This window comes from Rhizophagus irregularis, chromosome 17, assembly GCF_026210795.1.
Source record: "Rhizophagus irregularis chromosome 17, complete sequence".
Classification (NCBI taxonomy): domain Eukaryota; kingdom Fungi; phylum Glomeromycota; class Glomeromycetes; order Glomerales; family Glomeraceae; genus Rhizophagus; species Rhizophagus irregularis.
The window spans coordinates 4,183,161-4,203,261 of record NC_089445.1 but is presented as its reverse complement, the minus strand read 5'-3'; the positions used below and the strand labels follow the sequence as shown (position 1 = coordinate 4,203,261).

Here is a 20,101-nt window from a genome sequence, read left to right as displayed (position 1 = left end):
AGGTGTGTGGATATTCATAATTTATATTTACTAATATCTTTATATTTAATTAAGGAGATTATTATTTATATTATTCAATTTACAACAGAATAAAAGATTATTGGAACTTTATGTTTTATTATGATTATTTATCTGAAATAAAAAGTTCTAATAAGCTGCCATTCAAGCAATAAAAATTTTTTAATTAGCGCTTATTAAGGTTGCTTGCCGAAACCTAGGGGTTTAGGCAAGATGGCGTTTCGCTGAAAAGCAAAATTCTGCTGAAACTATATTAAAGTTATATTAAAAAACTGGCAAAACTTTGGAGAAAAGCAAAACTGCTGAAACTTATTATAAATGCTGAAACTGCCAAAACTCTGCCGAAACTATAATAAATCTATAGTAAAATTTTGACGAAACTAATCGTAGGATTTTGAAGAGGTTTAGACAAGCAACCTTAGCGCTTATTCATAGCTTTCATAATTTTTTAATATTTTCTTATTTGCTCTTTATTCCTTAAAATTTTTCTAGTGCAGTATTATTTAGATGATCGTATTAACAATGAAATTACATATTTATATCTCAAGCTTACAATTGTTTTTAAGTTTAGAATATGTTTCAAGCTTCAAGCTTTATGCATTTGATCCACAGTCAGCTCCTTATAGATATATGTTGAAATATGGTGAAAATGATGGATATGATACATATTTTACTAATTTTTTTTTATTAAATTTTTCTCAATTTTTTTCTTTTCTTGGTTTTTTTCTCTTAGGAATAGGAAATGTTCAGCATAATGTTGTGGTACTACAGTTAGGGATGGGGATGGTTCGTCTGGTTCCATTTCAGTTTGCCATCAGTTCCGCTTCAGTTCCATAAGAAAAATATGAGCTACATGTATCAAATTAAAGATACAAATAGAGCAAATGTTAATGATAAATTAAAAATATTTTGATTGGTTAACAATCAATAGTTGGTTCATGGTCATCATAATTTTGATGTTGATCAAATTTTGAATCAGTTTTTGGAATCAGTTTGGAACCAGTTTGGTTAAATTTTTAAAAGCTATTAAAATAGTTTTTGACTTATAAATTTTTTTTTTTATTTATTGTAAAAGAATAAGTGTTTCTTTATTCCCAATGGGATTTTGGCTCATATAAGTTCAAAATCCATGATATTTGGATTAGAACTAATATGAAAAAAAAATCTGCAACAAAAAGTAAAGATGAACTGTCCAATAAAGAAGAAATCGTTGAATTGAATCATGGACAAACTTCTACCTTCCAAAAAAGTTAATATATTGATTGTTTTTCATTATTCCATTCCATTATTCAAAGATGTATCATTTATACTTACTATTTCAAAAAAATTATTAATACAGAAATGAATAAATATGAAAAAAATTCACAGCAAAAAGTAAAGATGAACTGTCTGATGAAGTAAAAATTGTTGAAGTGGATCATGGACAAATTTCAACTACTTCTACTACCGGCCAAGTTTACCAAAAAAAATTATTGAGATCCATTTGTTCTTGATATAAGTCAAGTTCTAATAAAATCTTATCAAAAGTCAAAGACCGGTAAAGAAATAGCCAATACATATTTTTCAAGTTGAAATCTAGAAGAATTCCATACTGATAAAGAAATGGCCAATGCGTATTTTTTGAAAAGTTCTTTTGAACATACCAGAACTATTAAATCATGAGAATAGTTTTTATCTTAAATGCCACGTAGGGATTCCTTATCATGAGAGTTTTTACCATATGATTTTTCTTCAAGTCTTGTTGAACTATCAGAATCATTCACGTATAGATACAATAATAGTGATTATGAAAAGCTGAAGGAACTGTAATACATTTTAATGTACTTAACAAATTTTTATCAAATGTTTATATTATTTAGAATATAGTCAGCTCTAGAACTCCAAACGGTTCTGGTTTGAACTGGGAACTGATCTGAAACTGACCAAAAATTCAGTTCAGTTCTCGGTTTAGTTTTGTAACCAGAACCATTCAGTTCAGTTCAGTTCTATTTTATTTTAAGAAAAAATGTGAAAATCAAAATAACTTGGCAACCAGTAATTGTATGAAGACGTGCAATAGCTCATTAGAATCATCCTATCAAGACACATTGAATGGTGGTAAGATAATCTCTTTAACCTTGATATATCACGAAATAATCAACACTAAACAGTTTTTATGAAACTAGCAATAGAATCATATCTATTGATTCTAGAGAAATAATCTTGGCATCATTCGATGGGTCTTAATGGGATGAATTTAATGAGCCTTTTTCATTTCTTTATGATCACTACATAATGAGTTATCTTAATTTTCGCATTTTTTTAAATTTTCGAATGTCAAAAAAATAAAAATTCTGATCTAAAATATAACCCATCTCTACTGATTGTATTAGAATGACGATGCATCTCATCGAGTGGAATCCAATGATATATGGCTAGACTTTGCACGATCACTAGATGGATGGCTATTCGATTTTTCACATTTTTATAAAAATCAGATTAAATTAAACTGAACCGCTGGTTTTTTGGTTTAGTTCTTACCTGTTCAGATTATGATTCAAAATGTTCTTCAAAAGGTAGTTCAAAAGGAGTTTCACAAGAAGGTTCAGGAAATAACTCTAAAGAAGGCTCAGAAAGTAACTATAAAGAAGGGTTAATAGATGGTTTACAAGGTGTTTCAAGAGAAAAACTATCTATGTTTGTAAAATTATGATTAAAATCTGGTTCAACAACTGGTAAAATATTTATAGCAAAATTATCATTAAATGGTGATAATAAAAAGTCCAAAGTTTCAGAATATGGCAAAAAAAGTGCATTTGTCTTATATATGTCTTTATTACATATCGGTGGATTTGTTTCATCACCTAAATATGCTGAATTTTTGCATTATGCAAGCACAGCAAAGTTAAGGATGTATTGCACGATGTCCATAAAGATGTGTGATTAAAAAAAAATCAATTTTGATACGATTTAATTTTGGCCAGATTTATGATATGTAGATCAGTGTAACATTATATGATAACGCTAAGCCACTCCAATAAAATGTTTTTTTTACTTTCGCTTCTTTTTAATTTAATTTCTAATTTTAAAAAATACACAAGTAGTATACGAGTTTCAAGTTAAAACTAAAAATTGATTTTTAAATTATAAATTCAATCTATTACAGTATTTATAATACTTTAAATTTAAGTATAATAAGAAACATAAAACATTTTGAACGCTCAACACTTGTGACAAAAAAATAGTGAAATATAAAGATAACCATCCAAACTCTTTTCAAAAATTCACTTTCAAAATATCTTTACAATAAGTCTTCTCAAATGAACCTATATAAGCAAAAAGGGAGAATTTAAAACAATATTATTTAAAAAACTTCTTAGATCTAAAAGGTAAAAAGAAAAAAAAAGAAGAAATAGAAAACTAGCCAAAAGAATAAAAAAAAACTCCAGCACTAAATATTCATACAACTCACAGACTGATATACCTTAAGTCAGATGGGTTGTAACTATGTCAGATGGGTTAAAACGCAGTTTTTTTTAAAATATTTTTTTTTAACGTTGGTAAGTTCAAAAAAAAAATTTTCAATTGATCTACAACTCACCTGATGTGAAATCTTGTGTTTGCTGATCAGTTTAGTATTACGCAAAAGGACCAATGAGGCAATAAAGCAATTTTATCCCGTGAATCAAATCCGCCCATATGATAATCATTAGAATCCTCCATATTGTTTATATTGTTTAAAGAAAATAAAAACAAAAAAAGAAAAATGGTGTTCTAAAGCTAAAAGTTTGTTTATACATTATGTAAATTAGGGTAAAATTCACCAAAGGTGAATTTCAGGTAAAATTCACCATTAAATTACTAAAATTTGGTATTTTAATAAAAATTTATAAAAATTGAAGTGAAATTCACCACTGGTGAATTGATTTTAAATTAACTACTGGTGAATATAAAATTAATCCAAATAATATAATAAATATAATAAATACTAAATTAAATATAATAAATAAATTAAATATAATAAATAAAATAATTATATCATTTGTATTAAATATAATTAATATAATAAATATAATAGAAATAATAGGCTAAGTAGGCTGTGGCTAGGTCAGCTTGGCACAGTTGGATACGGTAGATCCTAATTTTTCACATGATCCTTTGGCGTAGTAAGATGTAACTCTACACATGACTAGGGGTAACAATGTTTAGAACTAATTTCTTACCAAGAAAAATAAGAAAAATCTTTTTTTTTTATTAGGACACTAGGAAATCAAAGAAAAAGAGAATCATTAAAAAATGTTTCATTAAAATAGTTAAGAAAAAAAAAATGCTTACTGAAATTTGCATCCAGAAGTTTGAAAATAAGTTACCTAAAAAGGAGAAAGAAATGTTAATAAACATTTCTTAAAGAATAGTTCAAAAAAAATCTCCATCCTACTAATTCATACATGTTCAAAGGCTCAGTCTTCTAAAAAAAGAAATTAGTATATGTTTGTTAAAGAAATATAGAAATATAAACATTGTCTGATCTGATAGATCCAGTTTATCGAATTTTACTGTGTAACACCATAAACACATACATTAATTGGAATGCTTTTTTTATAGCTTTATATTTTTATTTCAAAACTTTTTGTAATTTAATAAAATTACAATTTGAAAAAAAAGATAATTATTAATGAAAATGATGAATAAAAATAAAAGAAATGAAGTTTAGTATAAAGGAATGAAAAAGACGAAATGAGAACAAAAAAAAAGAATGGAATGGAAAAAATGAATGTCCTTATAATCATTGTTATGATCAAATTGTTAGAATAAGTAAAAGGAATTGTTATATTTTTTTTATTTAAAAATAATATAACAAAACAATACAATAGAAAAAATAAGCAAACTATTATATAAAAATGAATGATAATCATTTCATTGGTGCTTAATAATTACCTAAGATGAAATGATTAACCAAGTTATTGCGATTTTGTAATAATTGATCTACATTCCAATTTGTTTGTCATGATGTAATGCTTATACTTGTGATCACCTTTTTTGCACATAATGTATTTTGCATAAATATTGTTACTATATTTATTTATACTAATAAAGGCGTTAACAATAAAAAAAAAAGAAAAAAAGATATTTATTTTATCTTTTCAATTAGAGAGAATTTTGATATAGTAATGGATCAACATATTAAAGGTATATCAAACAAGCTGAAATATTAAGTTTTTATTTACAAACAATTCATGTTTAATATTTTATATAATTCAACTAATTATATTCTTACGGTAATTTAAATAACTAGATTGTAAATAATTTATATATAATTTATAGTAATTACTTTTATATTATTTTTATATATAACTAATTAATAATTAATAATACTACAGGGTGTAAGTTATATGATATCTATATTTATATTATTTGTACAATTCAATCTAACTAATTTTTTTATTTAAAAAATTATTTCATAGATGGTAAGTTATTTATTTAATTTTATTATTACTTATTGTACTTACATATAATTTAAAATATCTAATTTCTTTATTTAAAAAATAATTTCATAGATGGTAAGTTATTATTTAATTCTATTATTACTTATTATTATAATATTTATATATAATTTAAACTATCTAATTTCTTTATTTAAAAATTATTAAATAATATAGGGAGTAAGTTATTTATTTAATTCTGTTATTGCTTATTGTTATAATATTTACACATAATTTAAACTATCTAATTTCTTTATTTAAAAAATTATTTTATAGATGGTAAGTTATTTATTAATTCTATTATTGCTTATTGTTATAATATTTACATATAATGTAAACTATCTAATTTCTTTATTTAAAAAATTATTGTATAGATGGTAAGTTATTTATTTAATTCTATTATTGCTTATTGTTATAATATTTACATATAATTTAAACTATCTAATTTCTTTATTTAAATATATTAAATAATATAGCTCGTAAGTTATTTATTTAATTCTATTATTGCTTATTGTTATAATATTTACATATAATTTAAACTATCTAATATCTTCATTTAAAAAATTATTAAATAATATAGTTCGTAAGTTATCTATTTAATTCTATTATTGCTTATTGTTATAATATTTACATATAATTTAAACTATATAATTTTTTTATTTAAATAATGTAGGGTGTAAGTTATTTATTTAATTCTATTATTGCTTATTATTTTAATATTTACATATAATTTAACTATCTAATTTCTTTATTTAAAAAATTATTAAATAATATAGCTCGTAAGTTATTTATTTAATTCTATTATTGCTTATTGTTATAATATTTACATATAATTTAAACTATCTAATTTCTTTATTTAAAAAATTATTAAATAATATAGTTCGTAAGTTATTTATTTCATTCTATTATTGCTTATTGTTATAATATTTACATATAATTTAAACTATCTAATTTCTTTATTTAAAAAATTATTAAATAATATAGGGTGTAAGTTATTTATTTAATTCTATTATTGCTTATTGACATATAATTTAAACTATCTAATTTCTTTATTTAAAAAATTATTAAATAATATAGGGTGTAAGTTATTTATTTATTCTATTATTGCTTATTATTATAATATTTACATATAATTTAAACTATCTAATTTCTTTATTTAAAAATTATTAAATAATATAGGGAGTAAGTTATTATTATTGCTTATTGTTATAATATTTACATATAATTTAAATTATCTAATTTCTTTATTTAATAGATCGTAAGTTATAAGTTATTTATTTAATTCTCCCTATAAAAAAAATTCTGGAAAAAACTCCGATAAATGATCATTTTTCTAGTTTTTATTCTGAAGAAACTCAGACACGTGATCATTTTTCTGAAAAATTTTTCATAGGGTCTATTATTGCTTATTGTTATAATATTTACATATAATTTAAACTATCTAATTTCTTTATTTAAAAAATTATTAAATAATATAGGGAGTAAGTTATTTATTCAATTCTATTATTTGCTTGTTGTTATAATATTTACAACTATCTAATTTCTTTATTTAATAGATCGTAAGTTATAAGTTATTCATTTAATTCTATTATCGCTTATTGTTATAATATTTACATATAATTTAAACTATCTTATTTCTTTATTTAAAAAATTATTAAATAATATAGGGAGTAAGTTATTTATTTAATTCTATTATTGCTTGTTGTTATAATATTTACATATAATTTAAACTATCTAATTTCTTTGTAAATAATTATTTTACAGATGGTAAGTTATTTATTTAATTCTATTATTACTTATTGTTATAATATTTATATATAATTTAAACTAACTAATTTCTTTATATTTCATAGATGGTAAGTTATTTATTTAATTTATAATATTTACATATAATATAAACTAACTAATTTCTTTATTTAAAAATTATTTTATAGATGGTAAGTTATTTGTTTAATTCTATTATTACTTATTTTTATAATATTTACATATAATTTAAACTATCTAATTTCTTTATTTAAAAAATTCTTTTATAGGTGGTAAATTATTTATTTGATTAAATTTTATAATATTTACATATAATTTAACTATCTAATTTCTTTATTTAAAAAAATATTTTATAGATGGTAAGTTATTTATTTAATTCTATTATTGCTTATTATTATAATATTTGCATATAATTTAAACTATCTTATTTCTTTATTTAAAAAATTATTAAATAATATAGGGTGTAAGTTATTTATTTATTCTATTATTGCTTATTATTATAATATTTACATATAATTTAAACTATCTAATTTCTTTATTTAAAAATTATTAAATAATATAGGGAGTAAGTTATTATTATTGCTTATTGTTATAATATTTACATATAATTTAAATTATCTAATTTCTTTATTTAATAGATCGTAAGTTATAAGTTATTTATTTAATTCTCCCTATAAAAAAAATTCTGGAAAAAACTCCGATAAATGATCATTTTTCTAGTTTTTATTCTGAAGAAACTCAGACACGTGATCATTTTTCTGAAAAATTTTTCATAGGGTCTATTATTGCTTATTGTTATAATATTTACATATAATTTAAACTATCTAATTTCTTTATTTAAAAAATTATTAAATAATATAGGGAGTAAGTTATTTATTCAATTCTATTATTTGCTTGTTGTTATAATATTTACAACTATCTAATTTCTTTATTTAATAGATCGTAAGTTATAAGTTATTCATTTAATTCTATTATCGCTTATTGTTATAATATTTACATATAATTTAAACTATCTTATTTCTTTATTTAAAAAATTATTAAATAATATAGGGAGTAAGTTATTTATTTAATTCTATTATTGCTTGTTGTTATAATATTTACATATAATTTAAACTATCTAATTTCTTTGTAAATAATTATTTTACAGATGGTAAGTTATTTATTTAATTCTATTATTACTTATTGTTATAATATTTATATATAATTTAAACTAACTAATTTCTTTATATTTCATAGATGGTAAGTTATTTATTTAATTTATAATATTTACATATAATATAAACTAACTAATTTCTTTATTTAAAAATTATTTTATAGATGGTAAGTTATTTGTTTAATTCTATTATTACTTATTTTTATAATATTTACATATAATTTAAACTATCTAATTTCTTTATTTAAAAAATTCTTTTATAGGTGGTAAATTATTTATTTGATTAAATTTTATAATATTTACATATAATTTAACTATCTAATTTCTTTATTTAAAAAAATATTTTATAGATGGTAAGTTATTTATTTAATTCTATTATTGCTTATTATTATAATATTTGCATATAATTTAAACTATCTTATTTCTTTATTTAAAAAATTATTAAATAATATAGGGTGTAAGTTATTTATGTAATTCTATTATTGCTTATTGTTATAATATTTACATATAATTTAAACTATCTAATTTCTTTATTTAAAAACTTATTAAATAATAGCTCGTAAGTTATTTATTTAATTCTGTATTGCTTATTATTATAATATTTATGTATAATTTAAACTATCTAATTTCTTTATTTAAAAAATTATTAAATAATGTAGAGAGTAAGTTATTTATTTAATTCTATTATAGCTTATTATTATAATATTTACATATAATTTAAGCTATTTAATTTTTTTATTTAAAAAATTATTAAATAATATAGGGTGTAAGTTATTTATTTAATTCTACTATTATTGCTTATTGTTATAATATTTACATATAATTTAAACTATCTAATTTCTTTATTTAAAAAATTATTAAATAATATAGGGTGTAAGTTATTTATTTGCTTATTATTATAGTATTTACATATAATTTAAACTATCTAATTTCTTTATTTAAAAACTTATTAAATAATATAGTTTGTAAGTTATTTATTTAATTCTATTATTGCTTATTGTTATAATATTTACATATAATTTAAACTAACTAATTTTTTTATTTAAAAAATTATTAAATAATATAGCTCGTAAGTTATTTATTTAATTATTGCTTATTGTTATAATATTTACATATAATTTAAACTATCCAATTTCTTTATTTAAAAACTATTAAATAATATAGCTCGTAAGTTATTTATTTAATTCTATTATTGCTTATTATTATAATATTTACATATAATTTAAATTATCTAATTTCTTTATTTAAAAATTATTTTATAGATGGTAAGTTATTTATTTAATTCTATTATTGCTTATTGTTATAATATTTACATTATTTTAAAAATTATTAAATAATATAGGATGTAAGTTATTTATTTAATTCTATTATTGCTTATTATTATATATTTACATATAATTTAAACTCTCTAATTTCTTTATTTAAAAAATTATTAAATAATATAGTTTGTAAGTTATTTATTTAATTCTATTATTGCTTTATTGTTATAATTATATTTACATATAATTTAGACTAGCTAATTTATTTATTTAAAAATTATTTTGTAATTTATTTTAGTTGGTAAGTCATTATTTATTTATTTAATTCTATTATTGCTTATTGTTATGATATTTACATATAATTTAAACTATCTAATTTCTTTATTTAAAAAATTATTAAATAATATAGGGTGTAAGTTATTTATTTAATTCTATTATTGCTTATTGTTATAATATTTACATATAATTTAAACTATTTAAAAAATTATTAAATAATATAGGGTGTAAGTTATTTATTTAATTCTATTATTACTTATTATTATAATATTTACATATTATTTAAACTATCTAATTTCTTTATTTAAAAAATTATTTTGTAGATGGTAAGTTATTTATTTAATTCTATTATTACTTATTGTTATAATATTTATATATAATTTAAACTATCTAATTTCTTTATTTAAAAAAATATTTTATAGATGGTAAGTTATTTATTTAATTCTATTATTGCTTATTGTTATAATATTTACATATAATTTAAACTATCTAATTTCTTTATTTAAAAAAATATTTTATAGATGGTAAGTTATTTATTTAATTCTATTATTACTTATTGTTATAATATTTACATATAATTTAAACTATCTAATTTCTTTATTTAAAAAAATTATTAAATAATATAGCTGGTAAGTTATTATTTAATTCTATTATTGCTTATTGTTATAATATTTACATATAATTTAAACTATCTAATTTCTTTATTTAATAAATTATTTTGTAATTTATTTTAGTTGGTAAGTCATTATTAATTTATATAATTCTATTATTGCTTATTGTTATGATATTTACATATAATTTAAGCTATATAATTTCTTTATTTAAAAAATTATTTTGTAATTTATTTTAGTTGGTAAGTCATTATTTATTTATTTAATATATTTACATATAATTTAAACTATCTAATTTCTTTATTTAAAAAATTATTGTATAGATGGTAAGTTATTTATTTATTTCTATTATTATTTATGTAATTTAAACTAATTAAATTCTTTATTTAACAAATATTATGATTTAGTTTGTAAGTATTTCTATTGTTATATATTTTATTTAATATTTATTTGTTAATTAAATTTTTCATTTAAAATATCTTGTTACTTTAGTTGGTAAGATGTAAATTATAGGTATTATATGTATTTATCCAAAAAACTAAGACTTATATTACATTAAATTTCTATTTAAATTTTAGAGTAAGTAATAATTATTTTAGTGTAAATTATAATACAATCTATTATATAATTTTAATTATTTAAATTTAAAGATTTGGGAAAAGTGGAAATACAATTATAGATGATTTTATTCTTGAAAAAAAATTAAGATGGATTCCTTATAACAAATTTAAAAATGTTGAATATCTTAATGAAGGAGGTTTTGGTACTATATATAAAGCTACTTGGTTAAAGAATAATGGATATAAAGAAGTAATTCTTAAATGTCACAAGAATTTAAATGAAAATTTAAATGAATTTTTGGAAGAAGTATGATAGATTGATAGTATGCTATTTTTTATTTTTTATTTTTATAATTTATATTAATAAATTATTATTTTTATTGTAGTGGGAATATCATAAAAAGTGTTTAGGTTCATATTATATTATTGAATTTTATGGATTTACAAAAGATCCAAATACTTCAAAATATATGGTAGTAATGGATTATGCAAATAAAGGTAATTTGAGAGAAAATTTAACAAGAATAGTCAAAAATAATTGGAAACAAAAATTACATATGTTGCACGAAATTATTTCTGGACTTAGTAAGATACATGAAGAAAATCTTATTCATTGTGATTTTCATGATGGTAATATTTTACATCATAATTATGGTGAGAATGAGGATAAAATTTATATTAGTGATTTAGGATTATGTCAACCTGTAAAATCGTTTTTGAAAAAGTATGATATTTATGGTGTTATACCATTTATGGCTCCTGAAGTTTTAAGAGGCAAATCTTATACTCCAGCTAGTGATATGTATAGTTTTTCTATGATTATGTGGGAATTTACTTCAGGAATACCACCATTTAATAATAGAGCACATGATCTTCATCTTAGTTTAAGTATTTGTAAAGGTGAACGTCCTGAAATTATTGAAAATACTCCACAATGTTATGTAAATTTGATGAAAAAATGTTGGAATGAAGATCCATTAAAAAGGCCACCTACTTCAGAAGTGAGAGATGTTATTAAGAATTGGATTTTCCGTTCTTATAAAATGGTAATTAAAGATATTGATGAAGAATTAAAAAGCAACATTATGGAATTTATAAATACACCAATTAAGCATAACAATCTTGCTACTAAATCTCATCCTAAAGCATGTTTTACAAGTCGCTTATTTGATTTTACTAGTAAAAAATTAAATGAAATTCTTGACAGCGAAGATTTACAAGCTAGTGTGAAAGTAGATGAAACGCTAGTAAGTGAAAATTTGAATGATTATATAATTAAGGATTTTGGGTCATTAGGTATGTATTATGATATATAAAAAATTAATCTTATTAATATTGCAAATTATTTATATGAAATTAATTTATCTATTTAGATGAGAATAATAGTAAAAAGTTGAATGAAATTCTTGAAAGTGAAGATTCACAAGCTAGTATAAAAGCAAATGAAATGCTAGTTAGTGAAGATTTGAATGATTATATAATTAAGGATTTGGGGTCATTAGGTATGTATTATGATATATGAAAGAATTAATCTTGCAAATTATTCATGTGAAATTAAGTTTATTTAATATTTAATTATTTAGATATTAAAACTGATGAAAATTAACTAATTATTGTTTGTTTTTAAAAAAACTTTATAGTTTTTTTAAGTGATATTTGATATTATGCATTCAAAAGAAACTGTTCTTTATTTTATTCTTTTTAGATTTATTTAAACACTAAGGCTAGAGTAGTAAAATATTTTACAAATTTCTTAGTTTGTAATTTAAATAAATCTTATAAACTTTTTTTTATAACTCTTTCAATTATTAGGTATAAATTATCACAGTAATAATATAAGTATATAAAACCATTTCCAACATATAAAATTAAGATAAATAATTTATACTCATTCAATAGCTGTTTATATACATATAATTTAAATTATTTAAATATTTTGATCAATTAACAATTAGAAACTACACCAAGGACATCTGCTGAATTATATGATACATTAATTATTTTTCTTGATAAATCAAAGACTTCTAACTTTATTTTATTTGATGCACAAGTACAAAAGTATAGTATTCTAAAATGAATACATACAACATATATTATTATTGATGTAATTAAATTAAAATCAAATGTACATAAATTATTATGTTATCAGTAAGTAATTCTCTCATTATACAAATTGGGGTGCTTTCTATTCAAGATTGAAATTTTTTTTAAATAGGATTGTAATAACCCATAATCAGCGTACTTTATAACCAATAAATATTTGGCAAAAATCCATAAAAATTAGATGATATTTGCATGATAATCAACTTCACATTGCATTTTTAACTATATTAAAATACAGTATAAAATTATTAGTAGTATATACATTAGAGACCTGTAAACGGGATCTAGAATCTGGAAACCTGGACCTAGTCTAGGTTTGGGTTGCCAAATTTTCTTTCAAAATTCGCCTGGACTAAGTCAGACTGGCATATGATTTTTTGTTAAACCTGAATTTTCGTAATTCTTGCCAAGATCACCTTAATTCTAGCCGAAATTAAACTGACCAAAATTAAGTTAGCTAATTTTTTTTAGAAGTTTAAAAAAAAGTTTGAAAAAGTTTTTACAAATTGATATAATAATAGTCCAGACTGGGCCAAGTACTTCAAGTTAATTTTCAAGTGCGAACCAGGTCAGGTTGTAAATGTAAAATAGAGATCAATACAGACCTTTAATATACATATAATATTGCAAATATTTTACCTTATTAACAATTATCATTAATAGATAAATTAAATGGATATAACAGTATCATCATGATTTGTACAAATAGCATTTCCAAAAGATCTATTAGTCCAGACTTAGTATGTGATGAAGTTGTGCTTTATAGGCTACATATGATTGGACATGCTTCTGAAAAAGTTACAGATCTGGGAGTGCATAAATAAAACTTTTCCTGGATGGTTTAGTTCATATATTTTTCAAACATCTGTAACATTTATAACAGTCTGATTATTTCCCCTTATTCCTTTTCTTTCCTCGTTTTCTCTGTTTCTTGGTATATTTTTATATTACAGATGTTATTACGAATCATTATTGATAGGGAGGTTATTATGATTTTTGGCATCTTTGAGAGGTAAAGAGCCATAGCATGGTCCTGGCCATAATGGGCAGAGCCCATACCCTGCTGACAACTCCAATTTCAAATCCCATATCTAAATTAGTTTCAAATTCTGATCTCAAATCTGACTTATGAATATCACGACTTTACTAATAAAATCTGGTATATCCCGATTGTTTTAATATGGCATATTTGGTTCTGGGAGAAAAATTCAAAATAACAACAAATCTGGTTTATCAAGATCTGATTTATCACGATCGCCTATGTAAATAAGTAATAATAGAATTAAATAAATAACTTACTCCCTATATTGTTAAATAATTTTTTAAATAGAGAATTCTGTTAGTTTAAATTATATAAATAATAAAAATATAGATATCATATAACTTACACCCTGTAGTATTATTAATTATTAATTAGTTAGATATAAATATATAAATACAAAAGTATTTACTGTAAGTTATATATATTACTTACAATCTAGTTATTTTAAATTAATAATATAATTAGTTAAATTATATAAAGTATTAAACAAATAAATATAATATATATATTGTAACTTACCATCTGTAATATGATTAATTATTAAACAGTTGTTTAAATAAAGAATTTAGTTATTTAAATGTTATGCAAAAGGATTTAAATAACTAATAGCTTACCAACTATAGTATTATTATTAATTATTAAATAAATTATTTAATTATATGGAATACAATGAAAATGATGAGTAATTTCATTATTATTTAATTATGAGATAGCCTATTATTGACTTACAAGCTAAATATTTAATATAATATAGTTAGTATAAATTATTTGCATATTATATAAGATATAATTATAGATAGTATTTGAATTGTTTATAAATAAAAATTCAATATTTCAGCTTGTTTGATACACCAGGTTCACTTTCTTCATCAGGTTCTTTGACATTACATAAAACTAGTTTTCTTATATTGCAAATTTGTTTTAAAATTTTGAATAATTCCAATTTACATTATGTATTCATACTATATGCTTTACCTTTACCAATATATTGACCCATTATTATGCAAAAATTCTTTCTAATTGGAAGATAAAGTAAAATATAGTCTGAATGAATATGGTAATAATATTTATGTAAAATGTATTACGTTGATCACAAACATTCATACATGTACGACAAACAAATTTACACATCCAGAATTTCATAAATGTGACAATCATCCAACCGTAGTAAAAATCATAAATCAGATAAAATTTTCTTAATACATGATAAATAAACTTCTAAACGTTTTGTTACTTTACAAGTTACTTAAAGTGGCAAAGATAATTGTAAATATCGTTAAATAATCTGCGTAATACATATGATTACATGCGGATTTTATTATATTATTACTTACAGTATATATAATTTAAAATCACAGAACCACATATCTATTTTTCGCATGGAACATTTACCTTAAAGAGAAAAAAAAAGAAAAAAATAAATAATTTTTTTCTTAAAATACATAAAATCATTTTATTAATTTTATAACAGGCACATTTAAAAATAACTCTTTTACACTAGAGCTCTGAATCTGACCTGGCGGATTGGTGACCTGATAGGGTTGTTCGGGTCGGGTCAGATCATCAAATTTATGACCTAATCTCAGTGTCAGCCGGGTATCTGACCCAATCTGTTGACCCAACATACATTTGGATCAAGAAAGCGTGGCGTTTCCTTTTATGTTCAAGTAAGCATTTAATAGCTTGGAAATGTTAAATTTAATAATCCGCTGGTCTGATGCTGAAAATATAATTCAAAAAAAAAGATTATATGCACATGCTCAAACCAATTTATGCTTACGGATTTCTTCGCTTTTTTTCCAATTCTGTGTATCAGGCAATTTCCTAGATTTATTGACAGTTTAACAGATGTTCCAATTTTATTCAACAATATGAGTTCTCAAACATTGACTTTGAGTCATAAATGACATGGTTAATTCACTAAATTTACCATATGCTCCATAGAATAAGAGAAAATCTCTCTTTGTACTAAACGTGTGTGGTAAGATCGGTAAAATAGTATACAATATATAAAGTTGTAGTTGCATTAAATCAGAAGTCATAACTTACATTTAGAGCCCCTATAAAAATTTTATCCGTTATTTCTGTAAAAACTCCGTAAAAATGAGCCCTTTCACGGATCCATTCACGGAAAATGTAAATAATTCGATAAATTCCGTAATACAGTATTAATTATATTATAATTGATCCAGTTTGTAAAGATTTATATTATCCCAATCGGATCCGACGTTTGTCCGCGCGCGTGTGGGATTTGAGACATATAATGGCAATGGAAAAAATTTGTAGGGTTAAAAATGATCATATTTCAAGATTACACAAATTTTATTAAAAAAGGTAAATGAAATACATGAAAATGAAAACATTTTATTAATTAATATGATAATATAATAAGAACCCAAAAAAAAAGAAAATAGCCTATTTATGTTATGGCTTATAATAATAAACCCAAAAAGCAGCTTCTGTTAGACCATTACTCGTGCTCTTGTACAAAGTCTGCGAATCAATTTAATTTTCAATTAACGTACAATTGATATCGATTTTTGAGATATCGTAATTATTTGCTAGTATTGTCTAAAAATATTTATCTATATATTCGTCGTAAGGTCATTCTTTACAAGCGGTTGTTACACGATACTTTATAAACATCTGCAGAAGGGCTCAAAATCATTAAAAAAAAAATAAAAATAAAAATAAATAAAATAAAAAAAGAGAAAATCAAATACCTGATCTGATATAACAATAATTAAAAATTATTATGCGAAATTCTAATTTTAATTAAGATTTTTATCTTTTAAATTCCGTGTAATTGGATTGGTCCCACACTTCCTCCCACATTATGAATTTCTCTCCATTTGAATTATTTGAGATTATTTGGTTAAGAAATTAGATGTACAAAAATAATCTTATTCTACTTTTGGGAAGTATGCGAACAGCCCACAAAACGTGATAAAATTTTTAGACATGTGCTGAAAAAGATGGAAAGCATGGTCATCTCTTTTTGAACTGATGGTAAACTTTAAATGTTGGCTTTTATTTCTTCATTCGGTATATATTAAATGCTTAGTTAAATGTTTTATACTTATCTCACCTAAACTGGTTTATTCAAGAAGGATGAGCCCTGCAAAAAGAAATTAACTAAATTTGTTAAAATATAAATCATACGATCATTGCACCATAAATTTTAAAAATGATTGGTTTGGTCATAGTGAAAATCACATGATTGTGGGTAATATTTACTTTACAACCATGTGAATTGGAGGCTGATTAAACAATCCCGCAATTATTATAAATGATCGTCATTTGCGGATTTTCTATATAACCTTCCCATTACGGAAATTCTTTTCGGCTGTTACAAGGGTTACCAGGATTCCGTGATCACATGATCACAAAATTTCGGGATTGAAAATTTCCCTTCCTCACATTTCACACTTAAATTAAATTTATTGATCATTTATGATAGTATAAAAAAAAAATAATTAAGACAGAAAACGACCGATATATAAATCAAGGGCGACGACAAAAACGAAAATACAACGGCATGTAGCAATCGCTCTAAACTAGAGTGATAAAACATATAATTTAAAGTTGGACGCGTGGAACCGTCCCGCCAGATAAACAACCCTCGAACTTTCTAGGAATGGTTGACTCGTGACTTGGTTCAAGTTGACTCTATAATTTATTATTAAATTTTGCAAAAAATTGATTAATTTAAATAAAAAAATTCCATTTATTATAAATATATTTAATACATACAAATTTTATATACGTTACATACAAATTTTACATTGTTGTTTTCATTTTAATAATAAATTAACTAATAAATTCCTATAAAATCACAATAATAAATAGCTAACTTATCATAATTTTGAATTTCAATATTATATAATTTAAATTCTTTTACTTCATCTTTTAAAGAAAATAAATCTTTATTTTTAACTTCAACAGCCAAATATTTAACTCTTTTCTTTTCCATAATATATTTCTTTATATAAGGTAAAATATCTTCATCTTGCATTTCATTTCTAATAGATAATTTTTTAATAAAAATATTATTAGAATTTTTTAAAAATAATTCAAAATCCTTATTATTAAACATAAGATATAAATTTAAGTATTCTAATTTAAAAGGAAGCATTTGTCCTAAATTTTGTAAAACAATTGAACTAAATTCAATATCAACACTTTCAATAGAAAGATAATTAAGAGTATTTTCAATATTTTTAATTAAATTGAATGCTGTAGTAATATTATCATGACAATTATCAAGATCAAATAAATCAAAATATTTAATTTTAGGACAATATTTCATAATTAACTTAAATAATTGATTTGATTCACTTCCAGAACCAAAATTTTCTAAATAACCACCAGATTTTTGTAACAAAGATTCTATTGGTTCAATTTGTAAATTACCACTTATAAATAAAGATTTCAATTTGAATGGTTTAGTGACATTAATAATTTTTTCAACAAAATCAGAATCTAAAGAACAATAAATGATATGAATAGATTCCAAAACATTTAATTGTTCAAACACTTCAATTAAAATATTAGTTATATCTTTAAAATTAATATGATGAAAAATGATGGTATTTAAAGTATTTGAACAGTTTGAATTTTTTAATGATAATAATGAATGATACAAGGGAAAATTAATACATCCTTCAAATGAAATTTTTCTTAAATTTTTTTGTGAATTAATTATTTTTGGTAAATGTTCTTCACTTAATAAAGTAATACCAACATCAGAATTATTATTATTATAAAAGAATAATTTGATATTAATATTAAGTGAAGAAATTGAATTACAATTTGAATGTAAAAATTTTAAAAAAGGATAAAATTTTGTTATTTTTGCAACATTTTCATCAAAACAAAGTTTAAAATTTTTAATATTACAAATAAAATAAGGATTTTGTTGGATTAATTCAAAAGAAAGGTCAAAATAATTACAACATTCATTATTTAATATTACTTCAAAAGTATGTAAATTTACTTCATTATTAATAAATATTTTAAATAAATTTGGGTTAATATATTGTGAAGATAATAAATATCTTTGTTTATCAGTTAAATTTTTAATATTTGCAACCCATTTTTTAATTGACCAAAGAAATTTCTGAATATTTAAACATTTAATAAAACTAGGATAATTAAATAATGTATTTGAAGGGAATAAATTATTATTAATTCCATATTCGTTGTTTAATTTTGTTTTATTATCTTCAGTTAAATTATGTAAGAAAAGATTAATAAAATCATTATGTCTAGTAGGATTTGAAAATGGATTTTCCCATAATAATCGTATTGCTAAACGACACCATAATCTGTTAACTAAAATACATGTATATAATGTTGAAAAATCATTTCGAAAATATTGTATAATTTCAGTTGTTAATTCAGGTAAATCTCCTGAAAATATTTTTGAACATGTCATATTGTAAGCAAAAAAAATAAAAAGGATGATTTTTTTTTTAAAAAAAAAATTGTCAAAATAAAGTTTAATTTTCGGAGTAAACGTTCCGATTGGTATTTCATACATGTCATACACAATTTATTGTCGATCATTTGTGATATCATAGTATATCCGATCATGTTTTGTATGGCTGGACTAACTATGGCGGGTGCATGGATTGACAAAATGTTACACCGCCTGACATTTTACCTATTCATGCTTGATATTTGTGTTTGATATTTATCTGTATGTGCTTAAATTTCGTTAGAAAATTCTTTTAACAAGTGAGATTTTTTTTGATAGAGAATTTCATTAAGAATTTTTTTTAATAGGAGGGAGTTTTCCTTGATAAAGAATTTCTTTTGGGAATTTTTTTTAATAGGTGAAAGTATTTTTTG

General features: G+C 21.5%; 1 protein-coding gene across 1 annotated transcript, besides 2 other annotated features; it reads right to left on the bottom strand.

Annotated features, from left to right (window-relative positions):
• Window positions 1-15,422: 15,422 nt before the first annotated feature.
• Window positions 15,423-15,493: a sequence feature (Short protein (OCT59_009602, UZO18286.1) was converted to a misc_feature.).
• A 1,102-nt stretch (window positions 15,494-16,595) lies between these two features.
• Window positions 16,596-16,611: a sequence feature (Short protein (OCT59_009602, UZO18286.1) was converted to a misc_feature.).
• Window positions 16,612-17,958: 1,347 nt separating this feature from the next.
• OCT59_009601 (uncharacterized protein) lies at window positions 17,959-19,685 on the bottom strand (the record flags this gene model as incomplete). Its single annotated transcript, XM_066133692.1, has 1 exon — window positions 17,959-19,685. The coding sequence occupies one exon, from the start codon at window positions 19,683-19,685 to the stop codon at window positions 18,063-18,065; it is 1,623 nt and encodes a 540-aa protein (XP_066000109.1). The 3' UTR covers window positions 17,959-18,062.
• Window positions 19,686-20,101: the final 416 nt, after the last annotated feature.